This window comes from Ruditapes philippinarum, unplaced genomic scaffold, assembly GCF_026571515.1.
Source record: "Ruditapes philippinarum isolate M1 unplaced genomic scaffold, ASM2657151v2 ctg357_1_1_1_1, whole genome shotgun sequence".
Taxonomy (NCBI): domain Eukaryota; kingdom Metazoa; phylum Mollusca; class Bivalvia; order Venerida; family Veneridae; genus Ruditapes; species Ruditapes philippinarum.
Genome location: NW_026862101.1, coordinates 449472 through 470291, shown reverse-complemented (window position 1 = coordinate 470291; position 20820 = coordinate 449472). Strand labels below are relative to the sequence as shown.

The following is a 20820-nucleotide window of genomic DNA, read 5'->3' as shown; positions in this document are numbered from 1 at the left end:
ATGCATAGTGACTGTACCAATAAGCACAATAGCAGTGTCAATAAGTAAATTGTAACAGTAAGCAGGCATTGTGTAATTTTTACCTCAATATCATTCCATCGTTAACTATTACTTCAAACATTTTGTTTCTAACAAAAATAAAAAATTCGCTTAACTGCCACGGAAAATGGTATTTTGATGCTTCTTCTAATGCATATGTAAAACCGGTTTGATTGCATGATTTGTATTTTCTTTTTATTTTCAATGCCTTTCTCTCTATTTTATTTTCAAGTCTTATATTATTCTTCATGTACATTCTTTTTAATTTTTTTCTTGTATGATCGACTGAGTTTGAGACTTTTAGATTAATCATGGGGTATTTTATATTTTGTAAATGTATACATATATGTGTGTTATTATTTTTAATACTTTTTGTTTGTTTTTAAAGTCATTGTAAATGTATATAATTCAATTGTAAAGCGCCTTTGAACATTTATTTTTGAGAAGGGCGCTATAAATATGTGGTAATAATTATTATTGCTGAAATAGCTTTCTCGGGAAAAACAAATTATAAAGAAGGCGTAACATATACGGTCGTCATCAGATCAACATAAAAGAAATAAGTAGATCTGAACTGAGCAAAGGTTGTGCACGAACCAATGAAACTCATGAGATCCGAGAAATATCAGAAAAAAAGTTTCATTACCTCGATGCATGTATGTATGTGTATATTGCGCTCCCTCATACTTTCAAGAACAGCAACCAAATTGTAAATAGAAAATTTTGTATTTTAAAGAAGAAGTTAGTTAAATTAAGCACTTAGCACCAGATCTCTTTTTAATATATCTTTGTAGGAATCAAAAAGCCAAATAAAAGCACGTTCTATCATTTCTATCATGAAAACGCATTGTGTACATTTGCATAAATTCCCGGACACGATAGGCATCCATAAAGTGAAAGTGGTACAAATCAAAATAGCACTTTATTTGATAAAGCTGATTAAGTAAAGTGAAATTGAATGATGTCTTGATTATTTATTATGCACAAAACTCTTTTCCTTAACACCTTCTAGATTTTTCTTCGTAAGATATGCGCGCATGCTCGAAGAATGGGTGGGGTAGGTAATTCTTTTATTTAGCATGTTCTGTTCTCGTTCATCTATCTTCTGTAAACCGAGATATTTTGAATGATTCGTCGACTTGTCATCTAACATTGCTTTTACACTTCTTAATGCAATACCTGTAATAAGAAAAGATAGAACATTGACCAATATAAATAATTGATAGAATTTGGTGCACGTTTGTTATGTAAATTTAATTGGACAATCGTAAGGGGTAAAATATTGTGTTGGGTTAAAAGTGACTGAGGGAATTATTAGTTTATTTAGTTTATGCTAATAAATTTAGTTCGATTGTGTTATAATTTATAAGTTTATTAAAATACTCTCGAATCCGTTCGAATCAACAGTACTGAGCGATGAGTGTAAAGTTTCTTTCTCATGGAAACAACGGCTTGTCCCCCACACAGTCAGCAATCGTTAGATTGAATTGTATTATTTTTATGTCATAGATTTAGGTTAATAAGAGGTCATAAAAACGGTCAAACTCACAGAAACTACATGTAATAATAGTTAACAAATGTATATTATCATTATGTTGTACCATGTATATGTATTATTCTGTATGATAAATGCATAAAAGGGAACTGATAATCCATTCATTTAATCGACAAAGTATGGATAACCTTGTTTAATATGATATATACCCTTCTTATCAGTCCTTAATAGATATGTGTCTTAATCTACATTATCCTGCAAGATTATAAATTGTGTCCCATATTTTGTTTATCAGCACGGCATTGATATGCCTTCTTCATTTTTTGTTTTTGTTTCTTTCAAGTTTTGTGAATGGTGAAGGTGTGGTGCATCCAGTTCACAAAATCTGCTTTAAAAGATATCATTGGCCTGTCATGGACCATGACTTACAACTTCTTTTCGAAGAGACTTTCAAAGTAAAGTGTTGTTATTTATAATGATATATTTATGATGATGTTGACAATGTTACCTCTGCTTGCCGTGGTAGGCTTTGTAACGCGGGAAACCATTTCATCTACTTTATCACTGGAGAGAACTCGGAACGCTGGAGCACGTGGTATGTAACAGCTGTGTTCTCGAACAAACTCGGACGTTTTCAGCACGTGGGGATCTAGATGCTGATCTTCGTCCTAAAATTAGACAACCCAGTCGGGTGAAAGTTTGTTAAATCCCAGGAACCGTATTCAAGAGTGAATTTATCCGCGTGATCATGTTGTATATAAATTGTTTTGTTATTTTCTTTCAGGTTAAACATTAAAAATGCGAAAAAAGATTTTTTATTCTTATCCAGTTAAGACCAAATAAGCTGCGAAAGAAAATCAAAGAAATATTTTTAAGTTCCTACCGATGTCCTTTCTTTACGGTTCAATATATTATCTATTTTTATGGTATAATCATATCATTGATTTTATCTTTTTTATGACTGCACAATTCCTGGTATGCATTGATTTTCTGTGTATTCGATAAAGGTGATTTTTTGAGGTGACATTATGAATGAAAATATTGATTATAAACTTTGCATGATGTTATGTCGAGGGAAATGAAAATACAAAAATTGTAGTATGATACTCATAGTTAATCGGTCAAGTACTAGTAGATTATTCCCTGCATTATAATAAGTGCAAATATAGGTTTTGTTTTATTAGCACATGTAGGTGATTGGCCCTCCTCTACTTGGTTCTCAATTATCAATTTAAACCAGAAAGATACAACTGCAATTTGCCTGCTGGCGGTAAGGGATTCTATCCACGTTGCCTGTGCTGGCAAAGATCAACCGGCATGCCCATGTATTGCGATCATAGTCTACACTGTTTGCTATTCAGTAAGTACATATTTTGAAATTCTTCTTTAACTGATAAATGCTTTTGTCCAGATAGTTAGAAGGCTATGTCCATTTAAGATATTTAACGTGGTTAGGGTTAAGTAAGATTTTATACATGTCGGTATTTAAATTTCAATTGTACAATTATTGCATTACTTCATGCAACCGTAATTCTTATTGAAAACATAATTTATAAATTTACACTCTCCCCCTCCTTCGGACAAAGCGACAAAAATTAAAAGAAAACAACAAACTAAACCCATAAATATGCCCACAAAAAGTATAAAAACAATAAAATAGAGTGCCGGACGACATTATCTGTTATTTAAAGGATTTAAAGGTACAAATTATTTTTTACAAACCTTTAAAATTATCTGATCTTTCTTAGGACACGGTTTGGTAGATCTGTATTTAACAACTTGAGGTGATCCGCTATAAATGTGTTTAATATCCCCGCTCCGAATAGAAGAAAACGATGCCTTGAACTCTCCCATTATCCAAAATTAAATGAGATTTTTCAGATCTTTACATGTAAAAAACAAAATATTAGTTCTAATTACTATTTCTCCTGTATAAATAGTTACTATAATCTAACATAATTTAAACTCAACGTTGGTTTTCATTAACACAACATGGCTAAAATATACACTTAAGTTGAATATGTAATGGTCCAACAATATTTATTGTTTGAGGTACAACTGCATGTTTTTCAATAATCATAGCTGTTTACCAAGATAAAACTTAAGGCTCACGTTCACTCGCTTTAAAAAGTTTGTGTCATACACCTAAACAGAAAAAAAACGATCAATAATTTTCTCTGAAAATACTCGGTTAAGTATTAAATAACTACTGGCATGACATATCTACGACGAAATTTCTTGTAAACAGGAGACACGGATGTTCTGTGTAAAAAAGGGAATACCTTTGGGTCATAATAAGTTTATTGTCTTCAATTTCTTAAGCCTTTGGTTTTCGAGTAAATTTTACTGCACATAACCACTCATAGACGAATAAATTAAAATTTCTGTAAAAAGTCAAGCCTATATCTATGATATTGTAAAAATGGATTTAAGATTATAAGAGATACTTACATACAAAATACTAAATCACTATAACAGTACAAATTGGCAAAACGCAAACGATGACTCAACTATTTGACCAAATGAGTAGAGGTTTGGAACCTGTAACAAGACTCACTGGTGGACGAAAACCTCAGCTATTTGATCATATTTATTTCTGGCAAAATCGCGCATCTGAGTAGAGCCATGAGCACATCATAACTAGCTGGAATGCTTCCTCACAAAACTGAATCTAAAGACCCTGCCGGAAGCCGGACACAGTATATAACTATATACCCAGTGTATAACGTGACTACTGGTTTAAAATTCAAATCATAGGTAGACAATGCCCTTAAATTATTCAATACCTGTCTTTATTATTTTCACACAGATTTTGTAACACTTTACTATACAATTCTATATCTTTTTTTAATTTATCTATAAAGTCAACGTTCCTGTGTAGTCATTTCAAATCTACGTTAAAATAGTTTAAGTGATCGTCTTTATTGATCTCTTTTTTTATCAACACGTTTTGTATTTCATTTTAGGTAAAACGTTTTATTAGATCAAATAAACACACGAGCATTATATATGGGCAATGAATTGAATTTTACTGCTATTATTAAAAAATATCAGTCGGTTTATATTTACAATGTATATATAGAAATATATTTTCGCCATGAATTGGGTTTTACTTGCTGATCGTATAAATAATGTACAAGGAAGTATAATTATTGAGCCGACTTATTTAAAAATGCATATAACCTTTTAAAAATTACTTCTTATATGACTTCCCCTTATCTCGATATAACATGCAAAGTTTAAAGTTAATATAATAATTCATGATGTCGTTTCAAACAATTATCTTTCTCGGAAACCAGAGCAAACTACTGCAAGACAAGACAGGACAAGACAATTTGTTTATTTAAGTCTCACTTATGTACATACATAAACAAATATACGGAATACGTGTACCAAAGTACTCTAAATGAGTTATGAGAGCATAAATAAAAAGCCTATTTACAAAAATATTAAAATATTGTCAAAAGCTGAAATACTTGGTAGCAGTAAAACTTATATTACACATATAAAACAAACATATGCTAACTAATATTCAAATTTTGACTATGATACATGTGTACAGAGTAAAATTAGCCATTATATAATAACTTGGGCCAGACACATAATATATCAATGCATGCGTTGGCAAAATATTTTATAATATTTTCATTTGATAGCAAATATATGAATTTCTCATTATCACTAAACATTAGAAATATGTTATTAGTTGTACACACGTCGATATAAAGCGCCTCTCTTATTTGCGAATAAAGTGGACATTTAACAAGGACATGTAGCTGATCTACAAACAATTAAAACATATTCTCTCATTAACTGGTAAAGCTTCACTTTGACCAGTCTCAATTTTTAGAGGGGCAACTCCACATATGCATGCTAGGCGTTGTGCAGAGCTAAAGTAATACATTACAGATATGATTGCATCAGATACATAGAAACTATATTGAACTGTATGTTAAAAGTTTTGAAATAAAATAACAAAACAAAGTTGACTTTTGAGTGCTATTTATGGGACTTTACAAACTTTCACCCGACTGGGTTATCTTAGTTTAGGACGACTAGCATCTTTGTCCCACACGTGCTCAAAACGTCAAAAATACAGCAGCTGCTGTCACATACCACGTGCTCCAGCGTTCTGAATACTCTCCACCAGTGAAGAAATGGATGCAATGGTTTCCCGCGTTACTAAGCCTACTACGGTAGAAAGAGGTAACATTGCAACATCATGATAAAATTAATATATCATAACAATTAATGACACCACTTTGAAAATCGTTTAAGAATTTGTAAATCATGGTCCACAATGGGCTATTGGTAGTTTTGTGTATTAAATACAACATGCCAGAAACATTTACAAAAATTAAAACAAAATCGAGAAAAAGGCAAATAAATATGATACTGATTAACAAAGTGTGAGGCACAATTCTTAATCATGCAGAATGATAAAGATTATGGCTTTTGTAAAATATTTATGCACTATTCGGGATTGGTATATACATCTGATAGGAAGTGTATCTTTCATATTTAATAAGGTAATCCGTCGTTTAGGAATCACTACTTATGGTCCATCATAACGCAAATTAGAATTTAAATAGTATTATTACTATTAATAGTACTGAGATTGCTGGTCGTTTGTATAGCCCTTTATTAAAAAAATCTGCATAATGTTGCTGCATCTCTTATTTGCGAATACAGTGGACATTTAACAAGGACATGCAGCTCATCTTTCTTTAATGTTATTTCTACAATTAAAATATGAGCCGCGTCAAGACAAAACCAACATAGTGGGTTTGCGACCAGCATGGATCCAGACCAGCCTGCGCATCCGCACAGTCTGATCAGGATGCATGCTGTTCGCTATCAGTTTCTCTACTTGTTATAGGGTTTGTAAGCGAACAGCATGGATCCTGATCAGACTGCGCTGATGCGCAGGCTGGTCTGAAACCATGCTGGTCGCAAACGCATGACGTTGGATTTGTCGTGACGCGGCTCATATATTCTCTAACGACCAATTTTTAGAGGAGCAACTCCACATATGCATGCTAGGCGTTGTGCAGAGCTAAAGATATTTATAAGAGGTATGATTACATCATAGACATAGAAACTATATTGAACTGTAGAGAAAGAACATCGGTCACAATTTAACAATATTTTTTTTTTTTTTTTTTTTTTTTTTTTTTTTTTTTTTTTTGGTTATTACTGCATAAGAGAATATACGGTATGTTAGAAGTTCTGAAATAAAATATCAAAGTTGACTCTTGAGTGCTATTCATGGGGACTTTACAAACTTTTCAACCGACTGGGTTGTCTTTGTTTAGGACGACGAGCATCTTGGTCCCCCACGTGCTAAAAACGTCTAAAATACAGCTGTCACATTCCACGTGCTCCAACGTTCCGAGTACTCTCCAGGAAATGGTTTCCCGCGTTAAGTAAGCCTACTACGGTAAACAGAGGTAACATGCAACATCATGATAAATTAATATATCATAATAAATAATGAAACCATTTTTATAGTTGTTTCAAAAAAAATGTAAATCATGTTCCATAATGGGCCAATGGTAATTTTGTGTATTTAATGCAACATACTGGAAACATTGACAAAAATTAAAATAAAATCGAGAAGAAAAAAACAAATAAATATAATACTGACAAAGCGTGAGGCACAATTTTCAATCTTACAGAAAAATATGAACTATACAGGTTTGGTATATACATCTGATGGTATCTGTCATATTAGATAAGGTTATCCATGCATTTGCATTCACTACTTATGGTCCACCTTAATGCAATTTAGAAATGCATAGTATTATTCTTACTCGTATTAGTTAAGGTATGCGAGGTACATGTAGCTAAAATGAATGGTTACTAATTTCTATCAGCCTGACGCCTGGCATAGTAGTAGGAGTTGGGACTAGTACATGGTATGCAAGCAAAAGGTGTCTCATAAGTCAGATATGGCTAGCCCTTTCAGTAGGTAGGGGTGGCACGATAATAAACAATACCTTTACCTTTTATTACTACTGAGATTATTGACCGTTTGTATAACCCTTTATTAACAAAGATCTATAATATTGCTCGAAAAATTATGTTCTTTATAAAATTAACAATTAATTTATTCATTTGCAGCAGCTGCACGATGGTTTTAAAGACAACTAAGAGTTTAGAGTTTAAATAATAAATGATGTTACATTTATATTTAGTCTAAGTATTTGGAGAGTTAGTCTTTTTCATTTAATGGCGCTTATGTGGTCCATTCACCACAAAAATAAAATAAAAAACACTGAAGTCTTTTAATTTAATTACAGTAACGGTTTATAATCTATTCAAACGTGAGACCGTTACGGCAACCTGTGGGGCACAATAACCTTTTTATTTGTTACATTGAATTAATGAATTATAAGATAATAATACTAATAATTTATATCTGGTCATATTACGAAAAATCATTGTCGCATTCCATATTGTGTTATTCATTAATTTACATTTGAGCCGCGTCATGACAAAACCAACGTAATGGGTTTGCGACCAGCATGGATCAAGACCAGCCTGCGCATCCGCGCAGTCTGATCAGAATCCATGCTGTTCGTTTACAAACCCTATAACAAGTAGAGAAATTGATAGCGAACAGCATGGATCCCGATCAGACTGCGCGGATGCGCAGGCTGGTCTGGCTCCATGCTGGTCGCAAACCTATTACGTTGGTTTTGTCATGACGCGGCTCATTAAATGTAATTTTGGTTGTACTTGTTGCCCAACCAATTTGTATTATTCTATACTTGTATAAACTTTGTTTATCTTATATATTGTATTTGGAATAGTAAATTAAACGAAACCATGCAGTCTGGTCAGGCTCTATTCTGTTGACTAACTTGAAAATTTTATTGAGGTATTCGTAAAATTGATGAAGGATAATTACAAAATTGGTATCCATTTAAAAAATTAAGCGCGATTTCGGGACAAAAGATAACTTGTCAATTATTGTAATATACCAAACATTTTTCAAAACTGCAAGTTCTAATTTTATTTTCTGGTCCCTATGTTCGTTCCTCAAAAGATTTCAACAAAGAGTGTCTTTTCTATTAAACACCCACACATTTAAGAGTTCATAGAATAAAATTATTTTTAACCAAATATGTCCTTGCTTTTTAATTTGGTATAGCGATAATTCCGCGAACGCGGTACTCGATCTCAAGGAAAGAAACACCACTCTTATAATTTAAGGACTTTGGCATGACCCTAATCATGTTATAAACAATAATTCACATGGTAACATACCACTCACGAGGTGAAAGAAGAGGGCCACAAGTGCTTTTGACAAAATGATTTGATTTATGCACATAATAAATAACGACGATAGTATTTTATTTCATCAGTAAAGTAGTGTTATTTTGATTTGTAAACTTTTACACTTCATAAATGCCGACCTGTATGGAAAATTTAAGAGCAATTCAGCAATGCTATGATACTTGTAAACCCAGGTTTAATAAGGCTTGTCCTTTCCTACACGCTGGTACTAATGGCTTTGACTTGACACTAAAAAAAGTGTTATCTCGATATTCATGCAATATAAGTAATAGTTATTATAGTATATGAGAGGATTTTACACTGGCTGAGGCGATATCAAGGGATCTTTCTGCTAAAAAAATGTCGAGGCCGTTATAGGGATGAACCAGATATAATAATGACAGCAATGCATTTTTTTAACATTTCTTGATTTTGTCAAATGTAAAATAAAATTGAAAAATGTCACTACATCTTTTTTTTAAGAAAAAAAAATGAAGATATTTATACGTGGAGACTATATGATTATTATGTTGTGATTTTTGAAAAATTGAAAATCAATTGCTCATCCATATTCATGCTCAGAGGCGACTCGCTCTGTCTTTTTAAAAAGAACATTTGGAATGATCTAAAATTTAGTTGTGGGGAAGTTAAAAGGACTGTAATAAAAAGAAACAAAACATTTGTCTCAAAATTGGCAATTTGTATAAATCTACGTTTGTATAATTATATTGAAATGATTTTTATAAACGAACTATATTCTATTTTCTGTTTATTATAATTCAATATAAATTCCCCTTATTTTTCTTGTCAGTACTTTAAAAGTGAGGATTATAATATTATTTACTAAACTTTCTCGGATCATTCAAGAACAGAACAGAACAGAACAGAAATTTTATTCAAGATTTGTACATGGTACATCATCTTACAATTTGTACAATTTAAATATACTATACAATAGTCACATGACATTTAATGTACATAAATATAGCTATAGATCTTAACCTTAGCTATAAAAAACACCCGTTTTTCACCTACGCCAAGTGACTTTTTCAAGACAGAGCTTATCTTTATGATTCTTTGTTATATTCAGTTGTTTTCGACAATACAAGCGGTCAAACACATGCCCGAACCTATGGTCGCAAGGGATATGTTATAATGCGAAAATGCATCCCCTTGACGCTGAGGGGTTGCCTTTAAGGGTTGGGGTTGGGGCATAAGAACTTCAGCCACCATTTATCCCTGCGTGATCGTAATAGACGACTAAATGAGGTCGAATTACTAGAGTCTATGCATCTCTTAACTGCAGCAGGTGAGGTGGTGTTGATCCCCCTGGTGTTGCTGTAAGTTTGTAACATCCGAGATAAACCAAAATCACCTTTTTCTGTTTCGGCGTCATATTACCTAAATTGTGTTGGTGCGCCGTACAGCCAAACCAAACCAACAAATAAAACCAAAGCTAAATGTCTATGATAATTTATTGAGCACACTGTCTTACCGACATCAGTGTTGACAGATTGCTTCAGTGATGACAGAAATCTAAAATTGACAGGTAGGTTATAAACTTGGTTGGTACATTTTCATTACGCAAATTGCTCCATAGACTGGGGATACTATCAGGTAGTATTGGACTATTATCCCTTTTTCATACAATGTTTTGAGCGTGTTATAAATGGTAGCTACTGAATCGTAAAATTCATGAATTTGAAATTGTGTAGATGAACCAAAAATTGAAGAAGTTGAAATGTCACCACAGGCCTTTCGTATGCTTCGTTCCTTCCCTCCAGGGACTCCAAATTTTGGCAGGTGAGTAAATTTACCCTGTTAGCTTTTGGATATACAATGTACCTTTAAGAGCTTTATACGCACTTTTAAAACTTCTATATCTATATTTTATGAATAAAGTATGCGACATTGTTCGTATAATGGTAAAGTGTGTGGTCATTGTATTTGAATCTTTAAAAAAAATCTATCCTTCATTTAATTGTGTCAGTATTAACCTCTTTTCTCTTCACAAGTATTTGTCAACTCCTTCACAATCAATTATTCGGCGGAGAAGAGGAACAAACTGCGTTTTAACACAATTTCCAAACCGAACAGTCACGGCCGTTTTATGTCTTAAACAAAAGGCATTTTTGTATACAACTCAAAAGTACGGATTATTGATTTAAATGTTTTAATAACCTTTAATACAGTATTTCAATCACTTTCAATAGTACAATAGCACACATAATGCTTTTATCGGATTTATTTGTCACTGTGGACAGATTAAATAACAGTTTAAATACACACTGTTAGAAACCTCACTGTGATATCAAAGATTTAAACTTTAAATATCAGCTTTTGATCGCGACTTAAGACATTTTACGTTAACAAATAAATAAACATATGTACTTAACCGAATAAATACTTATATTTTTAAAGAATACGGAGCTATAAAAACGATAGTTTTATCAACTCAAACGTATACTTGGAACTTATTTTACGTAACTGAAATTAAAACATTTTTGGGTTCTTTTTAATTTAATTTTATTTTATTTTATTGAGTTCGATTTGAAAATTTAAAAAGATGGGAGAGTTCAAGACATCGTTTAATTCAATCTTAAGCCGGGATTTAAAACACATTTACAGTGGGTTCCCCCAGGTTCTCAGATACCGGCACACCAAACCGTATCCTACACAAGATCAACTCAAGATTAAGGTTTGTATCTTTCACTTATTTATACCTTTAAGATCGTTTATTGAAAAAGGATGCACAATAAGTACTGATTAGTAAACACTTGACATGATAAATATATCTTAAATGGACATATCCATCTTTTAATCCGGACAAAACCATCTAGTATCTATAGGGGAAGTTTCAAAATTCGAATTTCTATACTGACTGAATAATAAACAGTGTAAACTATGATCAGAGGACACGGATGTGTCGGCTGACCTGGGTCTGTACTTGTCGCATGGGTAAGAATCGGTTGGCCCCAGCAGGCTAAGGGTTAGGACAAAATGAACAGTATGTCCCGTTATAAAATTCATGTAAAAAATTATGATAAATCATTCTGAGACCAGTAAAGTTATAAAGTTTATATTGAATTACATTTGTTTAAATTATTGCTACCTCTGTAAGCAGATATTGTCCTTAAATTTGATTTTAACAATAGTCCGCTGTTTTTTTTAATTTTGCTTCTAAAGGAACTTCACTTAGGAAAAAAACTTAAAATCATAAAAGAAGAATTCCTTACATAGATAAGTTTGGGCACTTTAAAATAAATATATGAACAAGATAACTAATAAAACATTCAGAAAATTAATTGGAATCACATTGTTGTGTTATTCTTTACAATGCTTTTCAATTTTGTGAATTATTTTACATAATTAGAACTATCATTTTGAAAATCGGAGAGAGAGCGAATGATCTTAAATAAATTTGTATACACGATATTGGTCTACGCCTATATGAAACGGAACATAAATTTTGATAAAATTATTTCCAGTTTCATCACTTCAAAAAAAAACCACTCAGTAGAGTCCCTTTAAAAGAATCGTCCACATTTTTTCTATATTCTAATTTCAGGAGGAAAATCATCAACAGAAGACTTACGTGCTCAAGTCTTCCGAGTTTGTTCCAGAATATAGCTGTCTCATACCACGTGCTCCAGCGTTCCGAATACTTTCACGTCATGAAGTAAACGGTGTGGTTTCCCGCCTAACCACGCCCACAATAGCAAGTCAAGGTAAATCCGGGTATAATTTTTACACGTATAAGTTTCCTTTCCCTTAAATTATGACCTTTTTGTCAAGTTTGTTCCGAAAGTAGCCTTAATAACAACATTTGTGAAAACAGTCGTAAACCATCGGCTGTTCCCGTATACTTCGGGTCGTTAAACACCATGAAAGCACCAACGCAATTTGCCCGAGTTATAAGGCCTTTTGTTTAAGATATGAATCGGCCGTGACTGTTCGGTTTTGGAAATTGTGTTAAAACGCAGATTTGTTCCTCTTCCCCGCCAAAATAATTGATTGTGAAGGAGTTGACAAATACTTGTGAAGAGAAAAGAGGTTGATACTGACACAAATCAATGCAGGAAAGATTTCTAAGATTCAATTACAATGAAATACTCTTTCCCATTGTTACCGATTTTTAAATACCACAGTGACTGTTATCTTTACTTACCCATCATAAGAAACGTATCTCTATCACTCTTGCCACAAAGGTGGCTCATCGAGGCTTCCATTTTACCACGTGACTGAATGTAGTTCCAATATGTCGCCTCATTATGTCAGAAGTTTAAATGCGAAGCATAATTGCTGAGGAGATCAGGTAGCTGTGAAAAATAAGAATGAGATTTTGTGATTGTAGTATTCATTGTTATGCAACTTTTTTGTAACAAAATCTTAAAAGTCTTTTCTTTGCTTATCAAGTTCGCTAAAAGTAACATTTCATACAACAAAATTCAGCTCTTACGAACACACATTGATGGTTAAATCTTGGTCCATTTGTGATCAAACCCCATTAATGACACTTCTGCTTCTCCCCCGCCAATAGTTGATTGAAATATCCATGCTACCTTACTACGGGGCCGAGACTTAACTCTACGCAATGAAAATACACTACAGCCTCTGAAGAGCAACGATACTTTGAGTTGTTGCTGAGAGATGTGGGTCTATGGATATTATATCTATCGTGAATTCTTACTTTTGAAAGAACTGTAACCGTTGTTGTAAAGTTCCTGCTGGTCCATCGTGGGCAATTAGAATTACTCTACGCCTAATTTACTTTTATTCATTTGTTTCACATTATAGGCATTTCTTCAAAAAGTGTCAACGCAATGTTAGATGACAAGTCAAGAAACCATTCGAAATACCTCGGACTTCAAAAGATCGATGAGCGGGAACAGACGATGCTTACCGAGAGAATGACACGCCCAACCCAGTCATCGCGCATGCGCGAATATCAAACCAGACGACAAATGACGGAAATTGCATAAAATGTATGAAAAGACATATTTGTTTCGTCAGCATAATAAATTTTACCGAGACAGCATTAATAAGCAACGTTTAAAACGTGTTACCTATACAGTATTATTTGTTATTTATTTATTTATTTATTTATTAACGCCGTTCAGTTTGTGAATGTTAATATATTAGTCTGTTTACCTTTTTATAATAAAATAACATGTGTAGACTAGTTGAAACATTTAGTCTTGCTATGCCTTAATCTAACAATTATATTTTATATCTTGCTAGAGTCTTTCATAACTTATTTTAAAAGCATCGTGTAAGGATAAAGTATGATAATTTTGCTTATATTTTAAGAAGAAAATATAGTCTGCTTATTATTTATTGTGTTTTCGTTGTGTTTTTTTATTTCATTATTAAACATTGTAGGACACCGCAATATAAGAATGGTCTGCTTCCCATTTCAGAGCAATAACCATTTAACCTACTGAATTTATGTTATGAATTTGTCTTGCTGCGAAAAAAAACGAAAATGAAACATTCTGGAAGTTAAGTGTTACGTGAAGTGGAAGACATAATATATATGCGTATATTATTTTGTTGTTGCTCGTACACAATCCCAGTCAGCAATTGTTATGTGACTGTACATTGTGTTCGTTGCTAATTATGTTAGAATCTATTGTTGAGATAACGAAGTACCCCCGCATGGAATGACACGCATGCAATGGCAAACACAAGGGACAAATATATCAAATATCTAATCATGAAGTTGTGATGTTAAACTAAAATTGAATCAAGGACAAACACTTGTAACTAAGCCACAGTGATTATATGTCATTGATAAGATTTTGATTTCTGATAGTGAATACACTTTTGCGTACTTAAGTCACTTATCTGGTATGAATTATTAATAACTCAAACAAGCTTCATCTCTCCCGAACGTGTTACTGCATCACCACCACTTCATACAATAACAATACGCTTCGGATCCGGGGCTGTGAAGAAATTTCCCCGTTCTAACTCAGATCCCGGGATTGGTCAGAAACTGGCAGAGAATAAATATATTGACCAATGAAAATCCTGATATTCATAACTGATTTATAATTTTCAAACCAGTATAAACAAGTACCCCTGTTGAACTTTGCGCTATTTAGGTCAGACTATCGTAATAATTTTACATATACTTATAATGTGAAATTGGTATTAAACTTGAGTTTTCTTGCTAAAGAGGTGATTTTCTTAAGAGACGGAAATGCTTGATGCATTAAACTTATTATATCTTGTTATATAGGGGTAGCCAACAAAATGTTTGTCAAAATGTCTTAAAAGAGGATTACTTCCCTTTTCATTAAAAATTTCTGATGTATATACTTTTTTAAATGCAGATATTCAAATGCAAAATTATCCTAGAGACCTATGAAATATTTCATTTTCTTAAGAAAACAATGTAGTGTTAGTATTTAAATTGGTTTTCATACTTTAAAACATTCCATATTCATCCAGTCGCCTGATGTCCTATTAAATCTTACGGTTTTACCTGCACTTTCTTTCAGCAAATCGCTGGCCATGTTAAGATACGATAATCTGACCATATAGATATAATTAAGGAGAATATTTAAAAAGACGATGACGAGGTAATTACTTCTTAATGAGTTCCATTTAAAGATGTTTGGTGATATAAAGTGTATGACATAATTATGATCTTTCCTCGGTCTTTAAAATATTACCATTGCTGGACTGGTTCCCCTTACGGACTAACGATTTGCACGTGGATATAATCCATGTTATAATTGCAAAATACTTTTGGTCTGGAACTCTCCAAAGCATTGGAATGAATTCATATATTTAGATATTTAGATATAATCCTTACCGCTATTATATTTGCAAATCACTTTTGGTCTAGACCTGGCCAAAGCTTTGGAATGATTACATATATTTAAATGTATTTGTCAAGTGTCTATGACGAATTTATCATAATGAACAAAGTTTGAAAAGACCTCGTTGGCACATATAGTAAAAGAATGGAAATTCAAAATCTATCACCGTACCAAACATGACTGCACACAACTCAGAAAAAAGGACAGGGAATCGTCATGACATATCCAAACAAAATTTTATTTCTTCCTTTTCAAATAGCACTTATAAAAACACATTATCTAATCATCAATAACTAAGGATGAAACTTACGCAGCAACACAGTAAGTTATAATGTTTAATACAGTTAGTTACAAATAAAGTATTACGACAGTCTTAACAAAATATACTTGATTTCATTTGTAGTACTAGTATTAATGTTTTGGGTTTCATCTAGCTGATAAAATAACAATAATATTTATATCTTGGATAAAGTGTAAGAAAATATGTTTCATATCACTTACAACCCTACTGCAACCGGGAGTGATTGACCTTTGCCAGCAGCAAAAAGCCAGGCCAGCCTGCACAATCGTGTTGTCTGACCAGGCTCTATACTGTTAGCTGACCAAATTCATATTGATTATGCACTGTTCCAGATCTTGATAATTGAAATTCAGTAAGTTAAAGGCACATTGTGCCTCAGAAATCCACATTTTTAGAATTGTTTACAATTGTCAAACATCTGCTCAATAATGTTTTATAAATAGATTTAGAGCATTTTAGATGTTTAACAACTAAAGAAAGTTGCGCTTAATGTGCGGTAATGTGTCGCTTAGGTAGAAAAATGTCAACAAAGTAGTATTATGACTTCCATACAAAATACACATTCACTATAGTTATACCAACGAAGTACCAACAGAGCAAAAAAAGTGCATTTATGTGGCAAATGTGTTATTTATTTTGGACACTGTAAAAAGATACATGTACAAAAAGAAAAGATTTTGAGAAATAAAATGATAACATTTCTGAATTTCTGAAGCATAATGGGCCTTTAATAATGTCTTTTTCCCGAAAAGTTATGATCATTACAATAGTATACTTTACATTATTCATCTGCTCGAGAAAAAAAACTATTCACTCATTAACTATATACACATGTATGTGGCGTCGTTATATGTAGGGAAAAATCTAAAAGAAAATGGCTTTCAAAAATACAGAATCCAAAGCAGGATACAAAAAAAATAGGTATTGTTTACAATATATAATTACACGCATATAAGTATATATTAAGGATACATGTATACTTTTAAGTACTATTAATGGCTACATTTTCTTTCCCGAATGTTTAAAGGGTGAAGTAAAATGACATTAAATCATTGGCTACAGGATTTGAATAAACATTTCTATTTAAGTTGCATCAATGGTATTTCGATTAATATATGTGCAGCGCTTTTTGTAATTAACCCCGAACCTGCGTAAACCTATTGATTAATCCTTGCCACCAGTAGAGAGCCGGGACTGCACACACGTCCGTGCTGGGATTGCCCAGGGTCTATACAGATGACATTTCATTTTTATTTGTATTTCAATAATTTTCAAATGAACTGTTCCAAATACAAAGCAGGACAATTCCCCCAAAAAATAGCAGGTTAAATGCACATTAATGCCAGTAGCAGTAAACTAAATGCAAAAGTGTGTGACACATTGCAAAAGTGTGTGACACAATGCAAAAGTGTGTGACAAACTGTTAAAGTGTGTGACACTATGTAAAAGTGGGTGACACACTGTTAAAGTGTGTGACACAGTGTAAAAGTTTGTGACACTATGCAAAAGTGTGTGACACAATATAAAGATGTATGACACAATGTAAAAATGTGAGACAAAATGCAAAAGTGTGTGACACTCTGCAAAAGTGTGTGACACACTGTAAAAGTACGATACACAATGTAAAAATGCATGACACAATGTAAACTGTGAGACAAAATGCATAGCAACACAATTTCTGTACCATTTTATGAATTACAATGTAAACAAGATTTTAGGACTAGAAAAAAGGACAATGATATTAAACAGAAAAAATATATACCATTTCTGATTAAGATAAAGGGAAACAATCTGGCTATAATTTACAAATTTATACGAGTTACATGTATATATAGATATCGGATCGATTGATTTTGAAATACACGTTTTTATTTGCATTTCACTTGAAGCTGTGTTGTTGTTTGTTTGATTTTTTTTCAGGGTTTTTATAATCGGAACATAAAATCATATAAATAAGATCGCTGGTATACTTTTTCCAGTTGATGTGCCTAACGTGTAACCAATGCTGAAAAGTCTTTTACTCTATCTCAATCCATTGAGAAGTTGCAAAACAAAATCAGTTTTGATGGAAAAATAACAATGCAAATAATGTTTTGACTTTCATTTTCACTACTCTCAACTGATGTCCAAACACAAAACAGGTTAAAATTTGAATTTCTTGCATAGACCAGCTGTGGTACTTAAAGCAGAAATATATGCAAACGATTATTTATGAATATACTCAGAAATAAATTTGAAATCATGATTATAAGCGTTGCAACGCTTTTTAATTTTGCGTCATGTGTTAACAATTAGAATAATTATTACGGTAAAACGGAGTGAGCGATTTATTTGAAATCTTGCACACAAGTTATTTGACCCACAATAAATGGAACATTAATTTTGAAATAAAATAATTCAGTGGCGTCCCTTTAAGGGATTTAAGAATCAAAGTTATACTCGGTATAAGAAATTCATAAACGATCATTTTGCACAAAAAATGCATTCTGTCTTTGATGTGAAGGTACAATACACAAAATGTCAATATATCTACTCAGATCTTCCTCTTTTTACAAAAAAGTCTAAATGAAATTATATTATTTAACCTGATAAGTAAACTCACGGTGTATCAATAAAACTATTGGCCAATTTCGTATAAATACATATCAAGATCTGAACAGTCGAACATATTTAATGATGAGCACTTAAAGATAACCTTTCCGTTTTTAAGGATACTCATTTCGTATTTTGAACGATAATATACTGAAGTAGTTTCAACCAATTATACGTCAGAATGTGGCAGCTTTGAGGTTGTTACATTAAACTATATTAACATGCCAAGTCCTTAAATAAGGTAGTTTGGGCATACATTTCAAATATAAGTACCGCTTTCAATTATTTCCATTGTGCCAAGTAGACTTTGAAAACGAATAAAGTGAAAACTCAAAATCACCAAAAATGAAATAAAAAATAGAATAAGATAAATAGCTCTAAATAAAAGATATAATTAAAAAATGGCAATATCGTGTCAATGTTGTATTAACGATATATCATTATAAATTCTTTTTTCAATTGCGACTTAATAGTGAAGTATTATATTGATGAATGAAATAAACTAAAAGATGAAAAATATGACGAGAACTAAATCTGCAAAAAATCAAATTTTTACCATAAGAAAAAAGAGAAAAAAGATGAAAGTTTTAAGCGGCTAAATATAAAATGACTAACTCAATTATCGATAATATTTTCGCTACTAAAAAAAAACAACAAAAAACAAACGTAACAAAAAAGAAACTTAAAATGCCTATAAAAATGCAAGACAGAAACACTATTGAGGTAAGCTAAATGAAAATAAACTAATTAAAAATGACTATATATTGTAAATGCTAAACTCTTTTGCAAATCTATTTGACGGAGTAAGTGAGCACTTATCGCACGCATCACGTACTTCCGGCACATCAAACTCTCCAAGACTTCTCATACTTTTCCGCACATTGCTTGTCACTGTTGGCAATATAAGCCGTTCTGTAATTTCGTCTGCTCTCTGTCGGCTTGCCTTTGGTTGAGCAGACAACGCCCGGCATTTCCGGCAGGTTTCTATGAACGCGCGGCGCGCTTCTCTTTCACACACTTCCGACGCCCTCCTTCTCTTGCTTACTGTTGGTCTTGACAGCCTGTCAACGATTTCGTCCACTCTTGAACGCGACAGTTGCTGAAACGCTGGCGCTCTTGGAATTCTTATTTCGTTTTCCGGGTCATATTCGTAATATCTTTCGTTCAGAAATTTCTCGTGTGGTGCCGATTTTCTCATCTGTTCGTGTACCCTTTGCGCTGGGACAATCGATTTACTATTACTTGTTGTCCGCCATTTTATTTCCGCCGGAAGTCCTCCGTACAAGTTCCGAATGTTGTGTTTAGAAAGATTATGATATGTCACAACGAACGCCATGTTTAATATACTAGATACACTGTCACATTGAATCCTTTTCAATTATCAAAATCGTTTTGATCATTCTTATATCCTCAGTTTATTCAATTTGTATAGTCCTTAAATACAATTTACGTGGTATCACATTATTTAATTATTTTTTTTGAATTCGTTAACCGGTACAATAATCCTTACCATAATAGTCGTATATAACAAGTGTTAAAGTTTATAACTTATCAACTTCCTACATGCGTTTGTAAATAGTCAATATAAATAACAATAATTGTATACAAATATTATCTCATCTCTCAAAGCATGAACACTTTATTTTATTTCACGATAATACAATCTTGTTTAAATTGTACAGTACGTGTAGTCAACGACATTGTGACAAAACGAAATATCCAATTTATCAAAACACTGCATTCATATTATTGTTACAAATTATCCATTTATGTCCTTCATAACATAAATATATTCATAAATTATTCAATAACCAATATATTTAAATAAACAATTCTTTTCAGTTTTTTTTACAATCGTTTCCAAATTGACAATCCGTTCAACACTGTCTTAAGGCACTTCTTTTTAAAGATCAAGGCGAACTTCAACACACACTTTTCACCAAGGTTTTAAAATTGGTGTACAGTTTATTTTCTTTCCATATCATTGTGTAAATATTGAAAATTGACGCACTGATAAAAAATAAAACTGAATTGGGAAAACGTTACTTCAAGTACCCGAGTACTCCTTCCGGGTGTACATACGAGTACATAAAACATTATCTATCTAGATACATAATACACGTTCAGGTAGATTCACACTTCAGTTGAATTATCATTTTGATTTTAGTTATGTTTCAGATCTTTCTGTGTTAATGTAAATTATAGAGTATTAAGTGTAAATAAAAGGGACACAAATGAAAAAAACTGTTGGTTTTTTCTATTATTTATTCTTAAAAAAAGAT

At 32.4% G+C, this 20820-nt stretch overlaps 4 protein-coding genes across 4 annotated transcripts in view; 2 read left to right on the top strand and 2 right to left on the bottom strand.

Annotated features, from left to right (window-relative positions):
• Positions 1-942: 942 nt before the first annotated feature.
• LOC132717935 (uncharacterized) lies at positions 943-3592 on the bottom strand. Its single transcript, XM_060701523.1, has 3 exons — positions 3257-3592; positions 2043-2202; positions 943-1218 (listed from the first exon to the last, which is right to left on the bottom strand). The coding sequence occupies exons 1-3, from the start codon at positions 3386-3388 to the stop codon at positions 1010-1012; spliced, it is 501 nt and encodes a 166-aa protein (XP_060557506.1). The 5' UTR covers positions 3389-3592; the 3' UTR covers positions 943-1009.
• A 994-nt stretch (positions 3593-4586) lies between these two features.
• LOC132717934 (uncharacterized) overlaps positions 4587-20820 on the top strand; it is a 317198-nt gene continuing 300964 nt past the window's right edge. Inside the window, exon 1 of the mRNA XM_060701521.1 lies at positions 4587-4596. The gene's annotated coding sequence lies outside the window, so the exon portion shown is untranslated. The remainder of the gene's footprint in view (positions 4597-20820) is intronic.
• Positions 11100-14152, top strand: LOC132717922 (uncharacterized). The gene is made up of 3 exons (XM_060701506.1): positions 11100-11513; positions 12384-12543; positions 13613-14152. Exons 1-3 carry the CDS (start codon positions 11382-11384, stop codon positions 13795-13797), a joined length of 477 nt encoding a protein of 158 aa, XP_060557489.1. The 5' UTR covers positions 11100-11381; the 3' UTR covers positions 13798-14152.
• On the bottom strand, positions 15968-20512 carry LOC132717933 (uncharacterized). The gene has a single exon (XM_060701520.1). It carries the CDS (start codon positions 19872-19874, stop codon positions 19296-19298), a length of 579 nt encoding a protein of 192 aa, XP_060557503.1. The 5' UTR covers positions 19875-20512; the 3' UTR covers positions 15968-19295.